Source organism: Paramormyrops kingsleyae, chromosome 13, assembly GCF_048594095.1.
Source record: "Paramormyrops kingsleyae isolate MSU_618 chromosome 13, PKINGS_0.4, whole genome shotgun sequence".
Taxonomy (NCBI): Eukaryota; Metazoa; Chordata; class Actinopteri; order Osteoglossiformes; family Mormyridae; genus Paramormyrops; species Paramormyrops kingsleyae.
The window spans coordinates 28917073-28940102 of NC_132809.1; the positions used below are offsets into that span (position 1 = coordinate 28917073).

The following is a 23030-nucleotide window of genomic DNA, read 5'->3' on the forward strand; positions in this document are numbered from 1 at the left end:
GCAGCGGCCTTGCTGAGATCACGTGACAGTCTGCAGGAATCCAGCAGTGGCGTGGAAACAGCCGCCAGATGCCGCACGGTGGGACTGAGGACAAAATTCCAGGGCGTTCTTCTTTCCAAATCATCCCGCAAAAGGCGAAGGAGGCTCCCCATTTCACCCTGCACAGCCTGTATTTCCTTATCGATCGTTGATCGGCGATAATTCAGCAGCGGCGTAGTATGAAGAGTTTCGTGGTTCTGTGTAATGAACGTCCCCCCGCATAGTTTTCGAAAGAAAAAAAGTTTTTTTTTTGTTCAGATTTCTTGATTATCGGGGAAAACTGTTTATGATGTCAGCGAAAATATTACATTAGTGGTATAGACAGGGGCGGATTAAGGTGCACAGAGGCCCCTAGGCTACAGTAGTCTGTGGGCCCCGCCCCCCTCCGCGCCAATGGGGGCCCCCTTGCAGGCTGGCACATGTGGGGCCCCTAGGCTTAAGCCATATCTAGCCTGTGCGTTAATCCGCCCCTGGATATAGATTTATGTTCAGGTTTAAGGAAAAATGTGGCTGACGTTTACTTGTAAAATAAACCAAACTGGAGAAATACCTCGATATTTGAACCCTGAGATACTTTTAAATTCAGATTAACTATGCAGCCTTGTAAACTTAGTATGGAAAGAGCTCAATAAGTGTTTTGATTGTGTACAGAAATTAAGTGTTTAGGGGTACGTTTTATTTTAAAAACAGTATGCAATCCATGTGGATGACGTTTCTGTGTATTGCAGATTTCCTTCAGTGTGACCGCGTAGTTGTTTATGCTGGACTCTGGGAAATTATGGATGTTTGGGGTTTGCGAGGAGGAAGGGCCGGATTAAGCGGCAACAGTACAAAGAACGACGTCAGAAAGAAAAGGAGCTGATTGGTGACTCAGTAAAATCAGAAATACATCTAACATAGGAAAAACGTTATATATATGCTTTTCGGTGAGTGGCATATCGAAAGAACAATATTGAGTCATATTAAATATAGTAGAACTTAAATCGCAATAACGTGTTAAAGGACATTTGAGGACCGAGGGGGTGGGTTCATGGTGGGTTGCTTTGCTTGGACTCCCCCCAGGACGTGCTGCCCCTCGGCACGCTCCCAAACCCCCACACGGTTACTGGGGACCAGCCAGGAGGCGCTTTCTGAGTCCGCGGACGTCCTGTTATTTCAGGAGACAGTGAGGGTGGCAATTCGCTGCTGTTTGTTCTGGTTTTATTACGATAATGCATGTGGTGTGTAGCGATGACTGAAATCTTTTTACGATTATTCGTTTACTTCTGCGACACCCATAGTGTTTCACGGAGGCCTGTTAGTCTGAACGGGTAAAAAATGACTTTGCTATAGTCTGAACCAGATCCTTGAATTGCGATCTGCATGTTAACTTATGATGCAGATTTAATCGCTTGACTTGTGGAAAATACTTACATATTCTGAAAATTTGTAGAAAATGTATTACATGGTTGTAATTAAAATGATATATTTGTCTCTACGCCAAATATATATTGGTTTTATATGCAATATATTAACTTAATTTGCATGTGTATTGTGTTCGTTACGTAATTTTTTAATAGAATGTATTTACCGTGTTTTCAAGTACGCTCCACCAGGACATGAATGTGTATAACAAAATACACAAGTTTTGTTAATTGTTTTATAATGTTAGTCATTTGATTTAGTATTTGGCTTCTTCACAGCTGCATGTCTACCTCGCTTGGACGCAGCTTTGAACAAAGCCGTCCGCCAAACAAATAAATATACACATATTTAACCATTCTTACTGTCGCATCCGATGCGCGAGCGAACGAGCGGGAAGCGGGGAAGCAGACGAAGGGAGCCGTGAATACGAGTAAACGGGGTTTTATTTGGACAAACGGAGAACGGCACAGGACGAACGTTAATGACAGATCTGGGGAAACATATTTGAACGCAGACTGAAATACACAAGACAAGCCGAAAATAACAGGAAACAGGTGATCATAATCGGGGCAGCACACGTGGTTAATGAGGGGGCGTGGCACACACGAGGATCGAACGAGCAGGTCATGACACTCCTGATATGTATACCTAATAACAAAGTAATCACTTGAGTATCAAATATACATAAGATAAGATACACATAGTGATCCCACACCAGGGAAGTTTACTTGTTACAACAGCCTAAAGATAATTACAATAGAGAACAAGTCAAAGGATACTATAACAATATGATAAACAATAAAAAATTGTGCACAATTGCACTCATGCTCAATTGCAGATATTGTTTACACCATTCCGTTATTCATTTATATGCTGGAAAAATCTGTCCCAATAATTATGGTATGAGTTAGGTTCAATTTTAGAAGTTCGTCATAGATATTCCCTGAAAAAATGTAATGTTAAGATCATCTGAGAAATTTCGAAATATATTATTACGAGAGGTGTAAAGTAGGCATAAGGAAATGCAAATAGAGTCTCGTTACATATTTTCTTAGTTGACATTTCTGGTCTAGCCCTTCCGCATGTGCGCTTTTAATCTTATTAAATACTGATGCATTCTGGCATTTCACTTCTCCATTTGCTTGTGCCTATTTAGTTTACCTTTAAGTGCTTTATCCCTTCAGTTAGACGGTTATCTTTGAATAAATCTGACCTAATTTGTGGACCATGATCTATGTTTATTGTAACAGCTAATCCATGTCTACCAAAAATAGATTTGAGATTGTCAGTCACTTTTTCAATCATTGTAGAAGTTAGAACTTCATACTAATAGTAGCAATTGTAGTAGTTACCACATCCAGTACAGAATGGTTAGTCAGGAAAGGCCCTAGCAAATCTATTGCTACATCTTGCCAGGGTCCATCAGGTCATTTTGTCTTAATGGTCTTAATGGTTCTGGTCCATCAGGTCTACCTATAATAATCTGATGCCCATGATATGTCTTGCAATAATTTTTGACAGCTTTATCTATTCCCGGCTACCAAACTTTCGTTCGCAAGTATTGTTTCGTAGCTCATATTCCTAAATGTCCTTCATGTACCAATACAAGTGCACAAGCTCTTAAAGCTTATGGTAGCACAGTATGCATTCCTCTAAGTACCAGGTATCATATGACACACAATTCTCCAGCTGCTGTAGCATAAGATTTACGGTTCTCAGATGCTCCGGTTTAAATAGCCTTCCATAACTCACTGATGCTTCCTCCACTTTTCTAGTTGTCCATACACTGAGTGTAGCAGTAGCAGCTATGAACCTCACATACTCGTCAGATCCATGGGGATGGTTCATCTTCTTGCCTTTTGGCCCTAGTAACTGTGACAGAGGATCTTGTTTTGACTTCCTGGCATGTGTACTACAATAACTTATACGGTTGAAATCTCAAAATGTCATGGATAGCACTAGGGAACCCCCTTCGTCGTCTCAGCCACGCCCCTCCGGGGATTCCGGTCGATAGGGCTTCCCCGAGGTGTTTGCGTCCTGTCAACCAGTTGTTCTGGCCGTACCGGTTGCTCCCGTTTCAGACACTCTTCTCCCAGCTGTGTCTTGTTTTCCCCGGTTTCGGTGTTACTATATCAGGCAACTCGGCTCTCTGATCAGTGCGAGATCTTCATGGTTTGCCCTGAGTTTGAGCGTTTTTTCCGGTGTTTCCCTGTGTTCTGAACTCTGCTACGTTTTCTAGACTCCGAGTTTCTGCCTGCCCCCTTTCTGGACCAACGCCGATCGCCCGACCACTGCCTGGACCCTTGACTGTGTTTTTCGTCTCTCCCCCATCTGTACCGAAGCCGATCATCCTGCCTCCCCGCCTGAGTTTCAGCCACGCTCTCGGGCTTGGTCCTGGGTACTTCTGACCTTCATACAAGAAGAAGTTAATAAACAATCAGGACTTACAGCTTGCCGCGTCAGTGTCCGTCTTCTTGCATCCACAACACAAAATCCATCTCTCTATGCATGCAAGGGGTTTAGATTTGGGACTGTATATAACTTCCAATGGTTTGTGATCTGTCGCCAAGTCAGAACTTCTCTTGTTTAGGTACGGATGTAGTTTCTCACAGGCCTGTACCAGCCCTAAAGCTTCCTTCTCTGTCTATGGATATTTCTCTGTAAAGTTACATCTAACATAGCAAATAGGTACCATGCCTTCTTCCTGTTCCTGAACCAGGACTGTCAGACTGGTGGCTAAAGACATAACAGAAGGGAAAAATATACCTACATAACCTCAGATGTGCAATATTTCTTAAAGCAGTGTTGGTTTACAATGTCGCTTTATAGCCTGCTCAACATTACTGATTATTATACGCATATCTATTTCCAGGAAAACATGGGTGAGGATTCCAATGAAGTGAGAGATGGGACTGCATGCCACTACCTCCCCCAGGAAGAATGTGTTGAAGCTGAGCATTACTACAATCCATTTCTAGTCATCTCCCGGAAGTGGATCTTCATCATCATCGTTGGGGTTCTCTTCCTCCTGGCACTGACTGGGTCTTTGGCCTACGTGGCCATAAGCCAACTCCTCTTCTCTGCCGTCGTCGGCACCGACTGCGGGTATGTACGCGGCCGCTGGGCCGACGGGGCGTACTCCTTCAAGGGCATCCCCTTCGCTGCACCTCCAGTCAAAGAGCGACGGTGGAGACCCCCAGTGGACCTTCAGGATGCCGGCCTGTGCTGGAGAGGCACCTACGAGGCCGTCCGCTTCCGTAACATGTGTGCGCAGGTGCAGCCCATGGATGAAAAGGGCAAGGTCATGGGCGAGGAGGACTGCCTCTACCTGAACGTGTGGACACCCAGCTTACAGAAGGATGCCAGGCTGCCCGTGATGGTGTGGTTCCACGGGGGGTACCTGCACATGCTCAGTGGATCAGAGAGGGGATACTCACCAACCGAGAGTCTGGCTGCCCAGACCGGCATCGTTTATGTCAGTTTCAACTACCGCCTCAACGCTTTCGGCTTCCTCGCCTTGGAGCTTCTGAGAGAAGGTTCTCCGACCAACACATCCGGTGAGTCTCAAATGTAGAATTTGCTGATAAGTTATTATTAACCTAGTGTTTCAAAAGTACTAGTCATGAGTTTGGCCCAGTGCCACTCACTATTGCCATGAAGATGGGCTTTTGGATTTCTGTTTTTTTCATTATTGTAAATTAGATGAAGAAAGCCATTTTCTGATTCATAAGAACTCTTACAGCCAAATGCCCCCAAGCCCGTCCAAGTGAATCCTAGCCCAGCATCATTGATCATTGTGCTTTATGATTTTTAAATGAGCGTCACTTTATTCTGGCATTTATATTTAATTCTATTGGCAAGAATATCAACTCATATCAATACTGTACAAAGGCCAGTGATATGCTATTATTGATGAGATGTTTCCACATAATTTAATTCTACATTAATACAGTTTCACATTCTTGCTTTTGAATAGTAGTGAAGATTTTATTCTGGTAGGTTGTTCTTGGTATTAATGATTGCGCTGCAGTATTTTTGACCTCCAGCTTCACATTACTGTAGAAAAAAATATTAGTACAATTGCAATTCACGTAATGATTAGTTGAACTTAGAAAAGAGCATAATGGATATTATAAAAAGTTGGTTAGGAATCCTGTAGTTGGTGTGGGGATCATTTTTGCTTAATATGGTACTTTAAAAGAGCAGAGTCACCTACTGTAGCTTGGGTAGTAAGTTTATTGTCAAGGGGCAGATCTGGAACAGGGAACGCTAAATGAGGGTTGTAGTCTGGTACGGATGCTTGGGTTGATAAGCTGGGTTGTCTGTCCTGAGGAGTGAAGAGAAAGGCAGGCACTCATGCAGACACAGGGAGATCAGTGCAAGCTCTCACACCAAGAGGAGGATCAGGACACACACCCTCTGAGGGCTGGGGATCTGCAGTGACACATGAGGGGAATCAAGTAGATGGCAGAAAGAGGGGCAGAGTCACCCTCGGCAGCTGGACTTTGGGTACAGTTGCTTGCACTGAGGTAACCATGACAAATGAGAAACAGGGGAGATACACAGCTGAATGAAAACTCTGCAGACATAGACCTGATGAGAGGGCAGGGCTGTTTTGCAGTCCAGCCTCACAATTATCATGTGATCTGTGTATTTCTCATTTTAATATTGTAGGAAATTATGGATTCATGGATCAGATTGCAGCCCTGAAATGGGTACAAAGGAACATCCAGCAGTTTGGTGGAGATCCGGGAAAAGTCACTATATTTGGACAAAGTTCAGGTATTCTTATCCAAAGAGATATTCCCTCTTCTCATTAGCTACCCAATATCACAATTCAAATGTTGGTGATTTACTTGTAACGTATTTACACACATATAAATAAGTCTGAGGTGAATTTTCTCTGTACAGGGGGAACATCTGTGTGGACCATGATGATGTCCCCACTGGCCAAAGACCTGTTCCACAGGGCTATAGACATGAGTAGCTCTTACAATTACAATGGCTCTTTGGAGAAGGCAGAGAAGGACAACTTGGTATTCCTGAAGAAGTCAGGCTGCAGTAACTTACAGTGTCTCTACAGTCTCTCCACAACCAAAGTTCTCCAGGTGAATATCCTTTTTACTCTGAAAATTTATACTTAACATTACAGATGTAATGGGACCTGAACATTGCTATTGATGTATCAACATTTGCTGCTAGTTTCATTACACTGATGTCAAGTTCACAATTACCGGATTGTATACCAGCTTATATGAATTATGGAGGGGTTTCCAAACTCTTACTTGAGTGTTATGAACAAGCAGTAGAATCAAAATCTTTATTAACGAAGTACAAAAAGTACAAGGAATTTCTTTTGGTGCAGGTGGCGATGTACCAACTAAACATGCAATTTCAGTAAAGGGATAAACCGTGATGAGGTGTGAGGTTCACAAAATAATCAATGACAGTTTGGCGTGATGCTATTCGCTACCCAAGCTGATTATTTTCATATAACCACGTTTTCATTCCAACCCATTTTGCTTTCAACCTCACTCTCAGAATCCTATTAAGGAGCATAGGAGCCTGATTTTGGTAGGGTTATAATGAAAACATTCTGGCAGGTGGGGCAGCAAGAACCGGACTGAGAACCACTGAGCTGACATAAGAAGTTCATGTGGTTTTGGGGCTATTTTATTGATGCAGGTAATGTTACTGTCCCATTTGAGGTTTTGTTGGATGGTGGTACCAAAAACTGTGAACGTCTGACTATAGTGTCCTGTATGACCAGAGGAGGTGATGGTTGGGGGCATTTTCTGGAACTGTTATCATTTCCACAATTTTTTGTGTGTTCAGCTCCAAAATTGTTGTCACCACACCATGACCCCTCAATCAACTTATGTGACAGTTCCTCAAAACTAAGTTCTTAAATCAGACCTCATGAGTTGATCTGAATTCGTAAATGTTATCTTGGTTTACAGTAAGTGAACTTTCCTCTTGTGTTAGGCTATTCCATGGAAAGAGTACCCTTCTTGGGCAGCTGAAGACTGTACAAACATACCAACAAAGGGCCTCTTTGTTGGACCGGTGGTTGTTGTAGATGGGCATGTTCTACTTGCCCCACCATTTGAGACCTGGGAGAAAGGCAGCGGCTACAACGATGTTCCCTATGTGATCGGAACCACCGAACAGGAAGCTGATTTCAGGTGCCTGGCCATTTTATTTACTCCTAGTATCTTTTTGTCCTGATTGACCAGTATCATCTATCCACAATTACTCGTACATCACGGTAGGTTTCCTGGGAGCCATTTAGCGAGAGCATCTCAGTGCTTTATTGACTGAAAATGAAACTTTTATTCCCCACATGAAATGTCTTCTTCCTTTAGTACTGGGCACAGTGATGGTGCCCCATGCAATTAAAACTTGGACCAATGACAAAGCAAGTCTCGTTTTAATTGTTTACTTTCTTCCAGTCCACCATATGAGAACATCTCAATGTGGACTTGGGAGGACTACTATTGGTTTGTGACAGGTAAGTATAGCATTTTACTGCTTGTTCTAGTATTTCTCCCTTGAAGTGAAACTGATGCATATAGAAATGCCACATAAACCCCTATATTCTAACAATGTGTGACCCCACTCATAGTCTGTGCTATGAAGAACCAAAGGAACCCTGCTTTGATATTTTAGCTCAACAGCAAATAGCCAGAAACACTGACTGAAATCTAACCACCTTCCTGTCATCTGTTCTAGAAAACCTGACGCCTTTTGGAGTGAATATCTCCGAAGAGGTCATTTCCCTGTACCCTATATCTGCCAAATGCCCCATCAATGACCGCTGTCCCGAAAGACTCTACACCACCCTGGTGTCAGACTTGAGAGTGACCTGTCCCGCCCACGACAAAGCCAGAAGAGCTGCATGTAATGGCCAACACTTTCAAATAAAAAAATAAGCAAGAAACTCTCCTCTGCTTCTGTTTACTAAAACTTGGTGTCCACCAGAGATTGTGAGGTTACAAAAAGTGTTCAGTTATTCACAGGAGCACATATGCACAAATTTTGTGGATTGAACTAATGCATTGTCATAGCTTTTAGATTAGGTTGTGTTCTACTGCAGGCAACCACTCTAATCAACATCATCTCTCTTTCAGTGGCTTTGAAGAGCCCTGTGTACCGTTACATTGTCACCTACACGCCATCCAGAGTGGAGGAGGTCTCCAGCCTGCTACCCTTTCCCAGTCGCTTCTCATTCCACCTGTTAGATGCACTGGCATTCTTTGATGGCCTTAAATCGGTACTGGCGGGGGAGAGCTCAGAAGATCGAAGTTTTCAGGGGATCATGACCAAGTATATGGTGCACTTTGCAAGAACAGGTGAGGCCTCCAAGAATCCTCTATTAACCATTTCAGAAGAATATAACATTATGTGATCTTAGAGTAGATTCTTTTCAGAAATCAAACAACAGGCTTAGAGAGTGAAGGAAGCCCTCAGACTTTGAATAAGAACAGGTTCTCTAATTAGTCAGTTTCTCAGCAAATACAAGCATTTAGCACAAATGTGTCACTGTCTCAGGTCAAAGCTGCAGAATCACAATGACGGCAGGTGCTTCACCGACACGCATTGACCTCCTTGATGCATCTTGTCCCCCAGGCGAGATGCCCAGCGAGTGGCCCCCATTCCCCTCACACATGGCACTGCTCTCGCACAACTTCTCCGCCGTCCAGAATTTCTCAGCCTCACGGTGTCAGTTCTGGGAGAAGAATCACTTTTATCCATATGCATGGGCCAATTAAGAAGAATGGGACCTACTTGTATTCTGCTGTATTAGGATGAATTCGCGGACGATTACGTCACCCACGTGACATGGAATTAACTTTAAGTTGTAATTTTGGATTAATTCCGATCGCGTGTGGACTGGTCGTCCTGAAATTCAGATCAATCGTCCATGATTCAACCCAAATGTCACTACACTGCACGAACATGTTATTTACCGATCCCCTGTAAAACCTAATTTTGCCGTAAATAACTTGGGCTCATAAAAGAAGCCAGGATGCTCATCTGGGCCATTAGATCGGCATGCAGGATGCTTATCTTGGTTTCGGGAGATAGGGTGGGGGGTCGGTATACAGCACCCTATATTGCCTGCATGTAGGGGGGAACAGGGAGGCGTTGCGCAAAGTCACCTGGCGCCAGGACGCCCATTGTATTGTATTATCGCAAGCAGAATCACTCGGACAAAAGGGGGAATTGGAGCACCATATATTGCCTGGGGGGAAGGGGTGAGCCTGGCCAGCTTACCCCCTGCCAACACGCAACTCTAAATTTTAGTATAAAGGAACTCAGCCGTGGGATAGAGCGCGCATCGCCCGGCACTTTCTCGGAACTCACGTGTTGGTCTCCTGCCAGGACTGAAAGGGCTCCCCAGTCCATGTGTGAAGGTGGGTGATGATAGCACGTCCGAGTGTAAATAGCTTTGCTACTGCTTATGCTTTCCATTGATTGTTGCGAGTAAATTATCGCCGCTTGTGATAATATTTCGTAACTTCTTTTATGTTTCCTTGCTTCTTGTATGTATTATTGCTTCTTTTCTATATATATGAATTCGTACCTTTGCACCTAATACTATTAGCTATAAGATATATATTATTTGATACCCGTTGTAGTACGAGTTATTTTGCATTGCCTTCAATATGATAGCTTAGTATTGATGTTAATGCGAGATCATTTTGTATTACTTATTAAAGTGTATTTGAGTGAACCTAAGCGTGCCTGTTTGTTCCTTCGAGAGCCCTATATCCCTCTCTCATCCAATTTTAAGACAAATGCTTTATAAATGATTTTTCAAATATGGTTTTAATGTGCGTTTTACGGTGTTTGCACAAAGTTACCAACTACTAAGGGAACACTGAACACACTATAAACTACTGAACTGTGACTAAATCCCAAGCATTCTGAATGGTGCCAGTTCTCCTACCTTTGTATCACTGAATGCACTAGGGGGGTGTATTGGTATACAAATTTCATAGTTCGATACAAACCTCGGTTTGGTTTCACAGTTCGGTGCAATTTCAGTACAGCAAGGAAAACAGAATTTGTTTTGACATTATTGTTAAAACCAAAGATGCCTCTGTCGACGTGTGAATTACAAAACCTGCGCTTATTTGAAGCATTGTAAAAATAAATATGTAACAAAATGTTACATCAAAAATGTAAAATCATAATGAACTAAATCCGGTGTTCTCTAACGAAGTATGATCACATATCTATAGCTATTAATACATATATAACCCTAAATATTATTTTTGCCGAGTGAATTTACTGACCAAAGTGCCTAAAATGCCTCAGGGAAACGAACTCGCAGAGACCGTTTCTGCCTTGGTCAGGTCGTACGCACACTCCGATGATGTCTTCTTAAATGAGTTAGCACTTTGGACATGTGTTTCCAGCTCGAGTTCGGTACAAGTTGACAGACTTGGTCTGATCAACTGTCAACTTTCCACTGCTGGTGTAATTTATAGGGAAACCTAAATGTTCCTTAAAACACAGATTACAACTGACTGTAACCGGCATAAGTTATAACCAACTCACAGCCACAATTAGCATGTTTTCAGTGTTGAACATCTACTTGCAAATAAAGGTTCCACCCATCTAAGTAAATGTACGTGTTTCACTGTGTGCGCCAAAGGTACACGATGAATATGTGAACTGTTGCAGCCATAGAATACATTATAGTGTACTGCACTGTGGTGAAATGGTGACCTGTACAAATAAATGTAATTTCTTTAACAAATGGATTAGTAAAACCCAGCAGAATAATGTTTCAATTTTTATTGATAATTCATTTCATTTGCATACAAGTATCATGACTCATATTAACAACGGGCAAAGATAGGCAGGGCAATCAGGGGAATATCAGCACAGCTAAGACACACAAACAAATCCCCATAAGGCCAGTTTATGCACCTGCTGTAACAGCGGGGAAAACATTTGTTCTTAACGTATTTCCAGGACAAGTATAAATTCTTTTTGGGCGCTTAAAACTCCTAACTTCCATGTTTGCTAGAAACAGGAAGCATGGAATTTTTATTCATGTGCTTTTAAACAAATGTTAAGTACCAAACGACTTAGAAGAAATGACTCAGCACCCCTCCTCAACTCTCAGAAATACTTCTGGGGGGGGGGGGGGGCGGCAAAAGGCTGTGTGTCAATACTTAAAACATTCTGAAAATTGGCATTAGCAATTCAATTCATTATCTCGCTCCTTATTTTCCTAATTTGTTCAATACGCATACGATTCCCTGACTTAAAGGCTGTACAGTCAGATGAGTCATGCCATTCCAGTACGCTTATATTCATGTTTCAAGATAGTTTGTTCAGAAAAGACATCAAAATAAATAGGGATAGACAGTTCTCAAGCAGTCCAGGATATGTTAAAAGACAAAACTCAGCACTTCTGACCAGTACTGGTTATGTGTTAAGATGTGTTATGTGCTGACCTCTAGAGGTTAGTGTAGATATTTTTGCTTAGAATTCCAAGTTTTGCACAGTAGTAGTCATGGACCATTCCAACAGTGATTACAGGGTTAAACAGTTAAGTGACACTGAGCCATTTACCACTGATTTCTATTTCTTGTGTATAATTCAGGTCAAGCACCTGGCCTGTTTACGTGAAAACATCTGGATTTTTCTATTTGTTTAATCTTGAAGACATTTTATAAACAGACTTCAATTCTGCTCCACGTAGATGGGCTCAAGCTCTAAATGTTAGAGGGGAGAGTCGCTGGCAGGAATAAATGAAACTACAGGAAGCATCATCACCATTAAAACGGTCTGCCTGACCGGCATGTGAGATAAAGCTTGCAAACATGCAAATAAATTTTACAGATTCATTCTAAGTGGCTTAAAAAAGTCTAAATAGAGGAATTAACAAAAAAAAAACATTTTATAAGCTGATGAGACTTTGGAGACTGAAAATATTTCACAATATAAAAGGAGCTATTAAAAATTCAGATTTTTACAGTCTATGACAAGGAATCGGGGGGAAATACCTGAAATACTTTAATCCAATATATTTTTTCCAATCTCGGCCTAGTAACAGAGTAATAGACTGGGGACTCGTCTAGTGGCTTTGGATACATTTCCTTTCATGATAAATTCATTAAGGAATTATCCACCTTTGACAGTGATACTGTAGGCACAAATATAAATATGAATACAGCTAAAATGAAAACTTGAATTTCTGGTTATAAATATAGGATATTAAAGCAAGAATTATGAAAATGCAGATCAAATTAGAATCAATTAACTTAAGGAAGCACCATGGCTCCGAAAATGACTTTCTACACCTAAAAGTGCCTTTTTCTGGGAAGAAAAAACAAAACTGAAATGTTTCCTATTGAAAATACTGCTTCAGTCTCTTTATGGTCTATAAAAGTGTTGGTAGGCGAACACAATACAGAGTTAATGGTCGCACACCAGTCATGCCTTTCCTTTTGTGATTTTCATCACCATCTTGACACACACACCAAGGAGGAATACAGCCCATAAATTTGTCGTCATCGATAGTCTTGTCTGTCAGCGTTGGGTATCTGTTTTCAGTATGAGCCATAGCGATCCTGAACAGGGTATATAAAAACACAAAACGACCCAGACAACTTTTAACGTAAAGCACACAGTTACTCATTGCTTTAGCAGCCCAAGAAAAGGCAGATTAGACTGGGGTCATTCGCATCTGCATTCAGATTCAGAGTGACCAACCATTACCTGGATTGTGTTCATCACCCCGTTGGCCAGAACCGCCATCTTTCCCGCCACGGTCTTCACACCTTGCTTGAACTGTGCAATGTCTGGGCCTGACGGAAGCACGCTGTCAAAGCCGGACGAACCTACGGACGCAGATGCAAACATTAGAGAGTCACCGCTCTGCTGCAGATGTGGGAACTAGACACACAGACTAAGCACGGACCTGAACGCTCTCTGCCGTCCCCGAAGAGGTCTGCGGAGCTGATGGATGTGCTGCCTGACATGCTCTCCAGACGCGCCTTTGCTTCATACTGAAAAGCACACATACTGGTGTCATTAGGCCATGACTTACAAGGCCCACAGCAGCAGGTCTTCAAAGGCTTCAACACTGAGTGAAATTAGGAGCCATTTCACCTGAAACACATGGTTCCTTCTAAAAACAGCACAAATTGAACTACATACGTCATTGTAAATAGCACAATGGCCTGGAAAAATGAAATTTCACGTCAAGCATGGACCACAAATTTTGCATATGCATCCCAATATAGTGAGATGACAATCTTGAACTTGAATTGTCCATTCACACAATAATGAGGGGGAGAAGGTCAGCTTTTGAATGGCAATTTCAAAACTTAGACTGGGCTGGTTTTAAAGCAATAAACATTGGTCTTTTATTAAAACAGGCAATGATGTGGGACAGCCTCAGGGGTCTTTCTGAAGGCGTAGGTCAGCTAGTCCCCGGATCCCATACCTCAGCATTACTCTCCTTGCCAAAGAACATGTCAGAGGAAATCGCTTTGGCATTCGCAAATTTCTCCCGCGCCTCGCTGGACTCCGGCACAGCAGTGCTGGTCTCCGGCTTCCGTCGACTAGGCAACCTATAGGGCAGAGAGGTCAGGGTCATGTGACAAAGGCGCCCAGGATAAACAAAAAGGGGAACCGAAAATGGAAAACATCCAGCATGGATTCTCATTTAGAGTGCCAAATGGCAGCTATAATCAGCGGAACCGACAATTCATTTCTGCTAACGGCAGCAAAAAAAAAAAAAACAGGCTGCTGTGTTTATAAATGGGTTCGCCGGCCAGAGTAATGACAACCCGCTTCTTCCTGCATCTGTGGCTCAGAAGCCACCTCCACTGAAGCGACGCCATTGACACAACAGATCAGTATGTTCATTTGGTGAACGCTGAAATTACCAGTATGAGTAAAGGACGATCAAAAGAGGTCAGGCACAAGGCTGTGCACTGGGTGAGCGTTGCTTCTTCCTGTAAACAGTATGCTAACCTTCAGAGATGATTTGCAGGAATGGTATTTACCACTGCTATAAAAAATACCACCACCCCACTGTATATCTATCAAACGCAGATGTTCTCTCTCTGTAGAGGACATTGGGGACTGAATGCAACCTTGCCTTGCTCAGCTTTAACGGGACAATGGATGCTGGCAGCCCTGAGCTACTCAGCCAGATGTTCTCATATATTTATAATCTGATTTGCAATTACGGTACTTATGACAAAAATATTCAGGAGTGCCTGATCACAACAATCGAAGGGAGTTTTCAGAACTATCACGCTGCTCTTACGACGATAAGCCATATTTGATATCTTATTCATTAACCTAGAACCTCGACCATGTTGCAGGAATGAAAACAGAGAACGAAAGCGGAATGGGGAAATCAGACCTGGTGACATTTCCATTAAAACTCGACCCCGGAGTGCAGGAGCCTGTTCTGTAGGATGCGATGGTGGACTGACCTCTCCCCAATGGGCTGGATACTGGAAATGGTCACTTCAGTGTCTTTGCTTTCCTCTTTCTCCAGGGTCCAGGAGGAGAAGGAGGAGCCACTGTCTGTGTCCCAGCGCGAAGCGAAGGTGTCTCCTGACATGAACGGGTTGTCCTTGTACCTATAAAAATCACACAAGGCCTCAGGCATATCCCGGGACCATCTACAACAGCCAGAAAAGCAGGAGTTTCCTGACACTTGAGGGTGTCACCATTTACGGGCAGTACCACAGTCAAATTCTATTCGCTCATCAGTAAACGATTCCCTTCCCGACTTACTTTGGGGGCCCGGCGGTGAAGCCTGGCTCATCAAACATATCCAGCTTGGAGCAGGTGGAAGACTTAACTCCAACGGGAGTCTCCTGTTCGATCAGCTGCATCTCTGACATCACAGAATGGGACACAGCACTGCAACACAGAGATTAGAACAGGGTTATTCAACGGTCCTCGAGGTCCGAGCACTGCTGGTTTTCCAGCCTTCCTTTACCTGTCAGTCAGGTGTGAAGCCTCTGACCAATCAGAATCAGTAATTATTAATCAACTACCTGGGAGAACTGAAAACACGGCCTGGATTTGGAATCGAGGTCCAGAGTTGAAGAACCCTGGATTAGAAGGTACCACAGGCATCACAGAAACGCCACGGAGCCCTGGGATGTGACGAATGGGTACCGCCACCGCGGCCAGTGGCATGCCAAGCAGCTCACCTCCGGTTCCCAAAGCCCATCCCCAGCCTCTCAGCCTGCTCCCTCTTCTTCCCCTCCAAGCTCTGAAGCTTCTTCTCCTCCATCTTCCTGTCGATCTGGAGCTCTTTATATGCCAGGCGCATGGAAGCCACACTGCACACACAGATGCAGGGTATGTGTCACACACCAAGTCACTACAGCAAAGTTTACTGCAAGCACATTAAAAACAGACTAAAGCCAATCGGGTTCTATTCACTTCATCTGCGGACTTATTATTGCTACTGAGAAATGATGCCTTAATGCTACTCGTACAAGTATGAGTACCGGTACAATGGACTGCTTCTGTTCGCATATCCTTTCCTGCCCATCACGTCTTTTAGACAAACACACACATACATACAGGAGAGAGCAAAAAGCTTGGAGTCCAAGCACAAGGGCAGCCATTTCTCCAGCACCCCAGGAGCAATTCATCAATCAAAGCTTGGCCTTGCTTAAGGGCCCAATGGGGACGTCCATCCGCTTGCCCTGGGATTTGAACCTTTGACTTTCTGATCGCGAGCACAGAGTTCTAACCCACTGGGCCACACGCCCCCCCCCAGCAGAACCACGCTGTCCCCTGCGCACGAGCACAGCCACTCACATGGACTCCTCAGCCTGCTTCTTGGCCTCCGCGGCCTGCTCCTCCCTCAGCTTCTCAGCCACTTGGGCCTGCTTCTCCACCTCGGAGAAGCTCTTGCTGCTCACTTTCTGGGCTCCGAGGCCTTTCTTAGCACCAAGCTTAAGGGGGATTAAAAAAGAAAAACAAGCACCTCTGAGACAGGATTCCCCGTGTAATTCCCTCCAAACAACTCAGATCTCATAGGCCTTTTATGTTTCCAAGACAATTACTGTCATGTGTTCTTCCAGTTCTTGAGGTTAACAGCATCCAGAGAAGGATCTAACTCTAATTTAAGGTCTCATTCAGTCAAAGACTCGTACGAGTAAGCAGACAGACAGTTATCTGACCTGCAACAATACACTTTACGGTAATTACATAATGAATGAGGTCTCGTTACGTGACATCATTACCCCTTTTTTGGCCACTGCAGGCTTCTTCTTCCCAATAATAGACGACTTCACATCTGAAATAAAAACACAAGCAAATGCATCAAAGCCCTGAAGGAAAAGGTGAAAGTGAAGATGAAATGTGACATGAAAATGACACGTCGGAGCTTAGTGCTCCCATGTCCCCAGGGCACCGGTGCCAATATCTGGGGGCTTCAGTGACATCGGCTGCCCTTAAGAAACCGCTGACGCTTCATGCTACCGCATTAGCAAGCAGGCAGTTCCACCTTTACAAAGATGCTTCATCTGTAACCTAAAGGCTCCTGAAATGCTACTAAATAAATGACTAAGTGAATTTGTTACCTAGGTTACAGTCAAAGTCAGTCCTGCTATAACGCATGACATCACTCTGCGAATCTGTTCTAACGCTACTGACATATTAGTACCCAAGTCCAATACAACTCGGAACCGCTTTTTGTTTTTGCTCAATTTTCAGTCTGAGAGATGCACTACATGAACAATAACGCAACATGGTCTTAGTGAGAAAGACTACTTGCACGCAAAAATCAGCTATCCAAGTGAACGATAGTGATGTCCAATTCATGCACAAATCACTCTCTCAAACTGGTTCTTTTCAGTGAACCGGTTTCCATCAAATCTAAAAGAATCCATTTTTTTGTACATCCACACATTGTACAGGTCAGTGTCTTAGATTCTAAAAATATCTGACAAATTATACAAAAACACACAGCAACCTCTTTTCCATTCACTTACATTTACTTTTCGTAATCAGTCTGCAGCCATGTTGCCTTCAGTGCCCATCAGAGTACCATAACATTTACGCTGTCTACGTGCCCCGCTGCATGGTGCCCGTGGATCACTACTCCAAACTCTCGGTAATCGACAAGTTAGCAAGATCAGCACGGTCGGTTAAGGCACTAGATATGCGTCTCACGAGAATTGCCTAAGACCCATAGGAAAGATTGATGATGTAATTTATTCATGTATTATTTCTTAAAATGTATATAAATACATTATTGGCCACTGCTATCACTGTTTTTATTTTTCAATACTAGCTACTAAGTTTTGGAGTCACATTCCCCTAGCCCTATTTTTCCCCTCAGACCAAACGTGTATTTTAGTACATAATTCTAGTGAATGTGAGGCTTTTCAGGACCACATTAGTTGCATTACAGCAGGACTGATTATATTAATCAATTATACTGTCACTGAAATTCTTACTAAACTTGGAGATAGATGACATATCAGTTAACGTATCAGCATCAGTCAATGTTCGGTAAAAATCAAGACATCGGCACGATGTGTCAACCTTGGTCGATATTGCTGGCTGATATTCAGACTTTAGTCAATATTCAAAGTGAGCGACACTAGAGAAAAAGACGCAACTATTAACATAATGGAGGTGACTGCATTGGATGATCAGCCATTTTCCACAATGGAGGACGAGGGATAGATATTGGCTCATTCGTCACTTAGAACCTCTCTAGTGTTCCAAGTCAAAGCTGCTTCGCTGATGCTTGCATTAAACTATGTGGTTGTTACACATATACTAACACGATCTTAAGAAGTAACACCACAAACATCAATTTCACTACAAATTTGTGGAGCTCAGAGGTTAGCCAGTTATTGACACAATAATATGGTAATATTATACAAAAATATATCCTTACTGGTGTCAGCCAAAATTTCCACATTGGTGCACCAATACTCACATTTATTTTTTTTATAATCACAAAACAAATTCAGTGCTGTGAGCTTGGGAAACGACAGCCATAGGCACATAACTAGCATATCCAAGTTTATTAAAACAGCTGTTGAGGCAGCAAGGCTACAGCGCAATCCTGACGTTAAGGGAACGTTTAGTAAAGTCTACAGCGTGGCAAAGTCAGCGGGATCAGCTGGAGCAGTTGGTTAGCGACGAAATGAGTGCATCAAACTCCAGTAGAGAGTCAAACAAGCATAGGGATCTGCCCAGTAACCAGCCAGCCACTGAGCCCACAAGCAGCTTTGCGGGTCGTATCACCTTCAGAAGGCTGCGGCTGATCGGACGACAAGCGCATTGAGTCCTCTACATGACAGAAAACACAGCTGTTACAGTGCACTCACTCCGCTGGAGTCACTTGTTTATTACAGACACCAGTTCCATCAAATAACAGCTCAATGACAGCAGGTTTAATGGGGGTGGGGATGTTAAACATTCAGATTCATTTCCTCACGAACCGAAAATCCAGAAAGAGCCTTTGGCATCTGATGAATACTTAGCTAGTTTGTGTCTGTTAGGTTAGAGGATGGAAGGTGATTTTGAACAAATCTGAATAGAGGGGACTTCCGTATCAATAGCAGTATATATTACAATAGATCAGGAAGATGGCAGTGAGGGCATGATGTTCACACATTATAACTGAACGGAGGGAGATAATGCCTCATGGAACTAACTTACCAAGTACAGCTTTAGGAGACGTACTGAGGCCCTCGATGCTCGGGCCTTCTTCTTGATCTAAAAAAAAAAAAAAACAACAATAATTTTTAACCAATTAACCCTAATTTTCACTGATTTCATAAAACATGCACGGCCATAATGTGGTTGGCCAATGTACTTCTAACATTTGCATCAGGTGAAACACTCATGAACCCAGAAGCACACACACCAGCACTGACTTTAGCCGACTCCTTGGACGACACCTCCACCCCCTGTGGGGCAAGTGCTCCGTTTTGTTCCTGCAGGTTTTGTCCCTGCACGTCCCAGCTGTTCAGAGGCTGCAATACACATTTTTTAAACATTTTATTTATTTTTAGCAGATGCTTTTTACCCAAAGCGACACACACAATTCTTTTTTGAGACAGTACGGCCCAGTCGAGAAACCACTGTGCCGAACCTGGGATTTGAACCGGCAACCTTCCAACCGCAAGGCACAGAATCCAAACATGTTAAGCCATAAACTGCCCACATAAAGACTCCACAGACGGATTTTCCAAACTCCACCCAGGGACATCAATATGTTTACTTAGCAGAAAGTTTAATCCAAAGTAACATACAGCTGAGAAAGAATGGCCAGCTAGGTCCGGAAGGCTCTTGCCTGACCAGAGGAGTTGAACCGCAATCCTCCTGATCACAGGCACAATGTTTTAGGCACTGAGCCACAAAACTTTCATGGGGTGAGGTTACACACAATCTGCTTATTACAGGGGCTGAAAAGCAGTGATCTTATCTTCCACAAAAGTGCCTTTTGACTAAGCAGATTTATTAGACTGTAGACAAGACACGGGAGCTACGATCAAGGTGTTCTTAATATTCTATAAACACATGCTTTAATATTATAAATGTTTTAATTTTCTATCATTCAAAGTTTGCCACTGAGTACCAAGTACTGGAAAATGAAAATGCAACCTGAATGAAAACAGACTGTGCTACTTAAGGGATGTTGTTCCATGGAAAGAACCTACTTTCTAACTGCCTACAGATTACAGCCAGTATTACTGAGGATGAAGATGCCACATTTCCCCAAAACTGCTCCAAACTACGCCTGACTGGGCAGAATCATAGCAAGTTCTAAAACGTGCTGGAACAGACTTACCTGACTATGTTCAGCAAAGAAATCTGGATCTCTCTTTTCAGAAGCAGCAGACTGGGTGTTCCCTGACGCCTCAATCCACAGCTGAAGACATAGTATAACGATTAATAGATATAATTTCATAATTGCAAAAAATAAACCAGACACGCTATTTAATGTACAGGTAGGACACAATGGAGAGATATTCATGGGGTCTAACAATTTAAATATGCAGTGCCTGGTGAAGGTCTGGTATCAGAGAAGTCAGGAACTGATGGAGAACTCACATCAGTACCGTACTTGGCCAGAGCAGCATTGGCCAGCTGTCGGATCTTCTCGCGGTACATCTGAGCCGCTCTGCTGTTATACTTAGCATTGGTGTCGCTGGTCGTGCAGCCATGTTGACGGAAAAAGGCAGTCTAACCAGAAGGAGACACAAAGAGACATACTGGTGACCACAGGTGCTTTACGCATACAATTGCTACTTTAAATTGCAATCAGCATTTGGAACATATATTAAGGCCCGACTGACATAATACCGAATTTAAATAGCTAGAAATTACAATAACCTACAATATAGGTGAAAAATCATTTTATGCGGTTAAAAATTACACATTTATAGGCATAAACAGTGCTTTACTGGCTAATGAGACATGATCAATTTCTCATACTTAAATAGAGTCACCAAGTCTTAAAATAATACAAGCACAAAACAAGCTGTTTATAGTTAAGCTTAAAAAAGCAAACAACTCACAATGCTGACCTCTCAAAAAAAAGAGCTATTTGAAGGTGCATATTCTGTACTATTTATCTTACAAATGAACTGTTCTCGCATACATACACAAAAACAAAATTACTCTCCACCCCAAAGTTTTTGTATGGTATTCTGGTGCGACATCATACAGGGAGCACTCAACTCACATAAAACCAACTTATGTAAATTTGGATGCCTGTATATATCTTTTAATATTGAAGGAGTCATGTGCCTGTAGGTAAATGTATACTATTTTCATATATTTAATTTGTGCTCTATAGTACAGATTGTTAGTATATTTTTGGCTTAGGTGTTTTTCAGTATGGGAAGGTAAATCTGAATTGCGTGAAATTTGACTTACGTAAGGGTTTGAGTAACAGATTACTTACTTCAGTCCAGAACTGTATTCAGGAAACATGGAGTAGAATCTTTATTTTACTACAGCTAATGTGCTGGGCAAACTGGCAGCCCAGTGGCTCCTTAACAGCACTCACCGCACTGGCATTTCCTCCAACCTGCATGCATCTCAGCTGAAACCAATTCCAGTTGGAATCCAGTTCTGTAGATCTGGGGACACAGCGAGCGACCGGTCAACTGCAGATATCAGTAAGGTGCACAGACGCAAAGCCTTCTGGGAAGCAAGGTGGGTACCTGACGAAGCTAAGGTGCACTCCCAAAGAGCGGTGGCTGCCAGAGCAGTCGATACAGAGGAACACTCCATATGGTATACTTGCCCAGCTAGGATTTTTAGCAGCACAATCAAAGCATGCCTAGGATGTAATGAAAAAGAAACATTTATGCACGTGAAAAAAAGCGTTTGCAAAATCCTCAAGTAAAAGATCTGTGATCCATCTTTCCCTTTATATTTGGCACTTCAGATATTTTCTGTTCATATTTAGCGATACACACGTCAAGATATAAAATAATACAGATAAAGTCGACTAACAATTTAATTGCACATAATATTCAATACTGTAAAATGTCAGACTGCCAAGATAGCTTTATATGAAGAAACAAGCTAATCAGTAGAACGGAAGATTCGTGTCAAAGATCAGCCGCGTTAATAACGTTAGACGGGTTTCAGATATATCTAGTGATGCGACATCGAAAGTTGCTGTGATCGAGCCTGGCGAACAGAAATAAGATGATCCTGAAACGCGACGAAACGACGCTGGTAATGACATGTTAAAATCGGTGATACACGGAGTATTAATCGTCTGGAATGAAAGGCAAACAGCAGTGTGTTGCGTAAGCATGTCTCACAATGAAAACCGATCCCAGCTCAGGTGTCGCTTGGACCTCTATTTAATCGGGGTAATCCTAAATGAACAACTCGGCCACGATTTCTTTGTAATCGACAATACGACCCATTTATAAACTTCTATAAAACGGAAAACGGTAACATGTCTTAGAGCAGGTTACGAAAACAAGCGATGGCGGACCTGACCCGGTCAGGGATCCAGCCGCGAGGCTCCATAGCTCACTGAGCGCACGATCAAAGCACCAAAACATCCCCTTTAACCGTTAGGGTCCACTCGGGGTTTTCGACGACAAATCAAATGTGTTTGGGTAATGGCACGACGTGGCTTATATAAAGCAGGCCACGAAACGCTTCTTTCATCAGTAAGGGTGACCGTAACATGGTGGCTGCGTTTCTGCCGGGTAACCAAACACAAGCAAGTCCGCCGGACTAGGTGAGTAAGGCTAGAGATCTACGGGAAGTCGTGGGAGAGCAGACGTGGCTTCGGCTGCTGCGACGAACGGCCGACAGAAACACGTAGCTGGGTGGGTGGCTAAACCGCTAGCTGGCTAACAGGCTAGCGCTCGCTCCGGCACCAGCTGCCGGCTTACGGAGAGGAGAAGTCCCGGAAAACCCTCCAAACCCGAACTCGTTACTGTTCAAACACAATTCCGTGCGGGTCAACTGCCACCATTCCTCATACTTAACTTCTTATATCTTTTACCTTGTTTGTAGCGATGGACCTCAGCCTTTTAAAAATGGTCAGAATCTCAGTCTTGTTCGGCTCTGAC

The 23030-nt window shown here is 43.0% G+C and overlaps 2 protein-coding genes across 7 annotated transcripts in view; one reads left to right on the forward strand and one right to left on the reverse strand.

The window, feature by feature from the left end:
- Positions 1–804: 804 nt before the first annotated feature.
- LOC111851822 (para-nitrobenzyl esterase-like) lies at positions 805–10209 on the forward strand. 5 transcript variants are annotated; one of them, XM_072698560.1, is made up of 10 exons: positions 805–965; positions 3786–3901; positions 4316–5000; positions 6118–6225; positions 6355–6551; positions 7429–7628; positions 7896–7954; positions 8176–8343; positions 8574–8795; positions 9073–10206. In XM_072698560.1, exons 1-10 carry the CDS (start codon positions 956–958, stop codon positions 9213–9215), a joined length of 1908 nt encoding a protein of 635 aa, XP_072554661.1. In that variant the 5' UTR covers positions 805–955; the 3' UTR covers positions 9216–10206. The 5 variants fall into 5 exon arrangements, with proteins under 5 accessions (XP_072554661.1, XP_072554664.1, XP_072554660.1 ...); XM_072698563.1 differs by having other exon boundaries at positions 806–965; positions 3683–3901; positions 9073–10205; XM_072698559.1 differs by lacking the exon at positions 805–965 and adding an exon at positions 997–1204 and having other exon boundaries at positions 3683–3901; positions 9073–10209.
- A 1026-nt stretch (positions 10210–11235) lies between these two features.
- The window catches only part of arfgap2 (ADP-ribosylation factor GTPase activating protein 2), an 11851-nt gene continuing 56 nt past the window's right edge, over positions 11236–23030 (reverse strand). The window contains exons 1-17 of one of the 2 annotated variants that reach the window (XM_023827261.2): positions 22964–23030; positions 21651–21769; positions 21494–21566; positions 20533–20664; positions 20270–20350; positions 19343–19451; positions 19135–19191; positions 18718–18762; positions 16698–16750; positions 16270–16406; positions 15651–15782; positions 15226–15354; positions 14919–15068; positions 13916–14042; positions 13388–13475; positions 13186–13307; positions 11236–13037 (exon numbers count right to left, since the gene is read on the reverse strand). The exon at positions 22964–23030 is cut by the window's right edge and continues 56 nt beyond it. In XM_023827261.2, the coding sequence (XP_023683029.1) occupies positions 13017–13037; positions 13186–13307; positions 13388–13475; positions 13916–14042; positions 14919–15068; positions 15226–15354; positions 15651–15782; positions 16270–16406; positions 16698–16750; positions 18718–18762; positions 19135–19191; positions 19343–19451; positions 20270–20350; positions 20533–20664; positions 21494–21566; positions 21651–21769; positions 22964–23030 (1642 nt within the window). In that variant the 3' untranslated portion in view covers positions 11236–13016. The remainder of the gene's footprint in view (positions 13038–13185; positions 13308–13387; positions 13476–13915; positions 14043–14918; positions 15069–15225; positions 15355–15650; positions 15783–16269; positions 16407–16697; positions 16751–18717; positions 18763–19134; positions 19192–19342; positions 19452–20269; positions 20351–20532; positions 20665–21493; positions 21567–21650; positions 21770–22963) is intronic. The other variant, XM_023827262.2, reaches the window with a different exon arrangement.

What these genes read in the sequence shown, in the direction of transcription:
- LOC111851822 (XM_072698559.1), top strand. Translation starts at nt 1,070, where the DNA reads ATGGTGGGTTGCTTTGCTTGGACTCCCCCCAGGACGTGCTGCCCCTCG. An exon ending in GAACAGGAAGCTGATTTCAG is followed by an intron (nt 7,629 to 7,895) that starts GTGCCTGGCCAT and finishes ACTTTCTTCCAG; the next exon opens with TCCACCATATGAGAACATCT. An exon ending in CTACTATTGGTTTGTGACAG is followed by an intron (nt 7,955 to 8,175) that starts GTAAGTATAGCA and finishes CATCTGTTCTAG; the next exon opens with AAAACCTGACGCCTTTTGGA.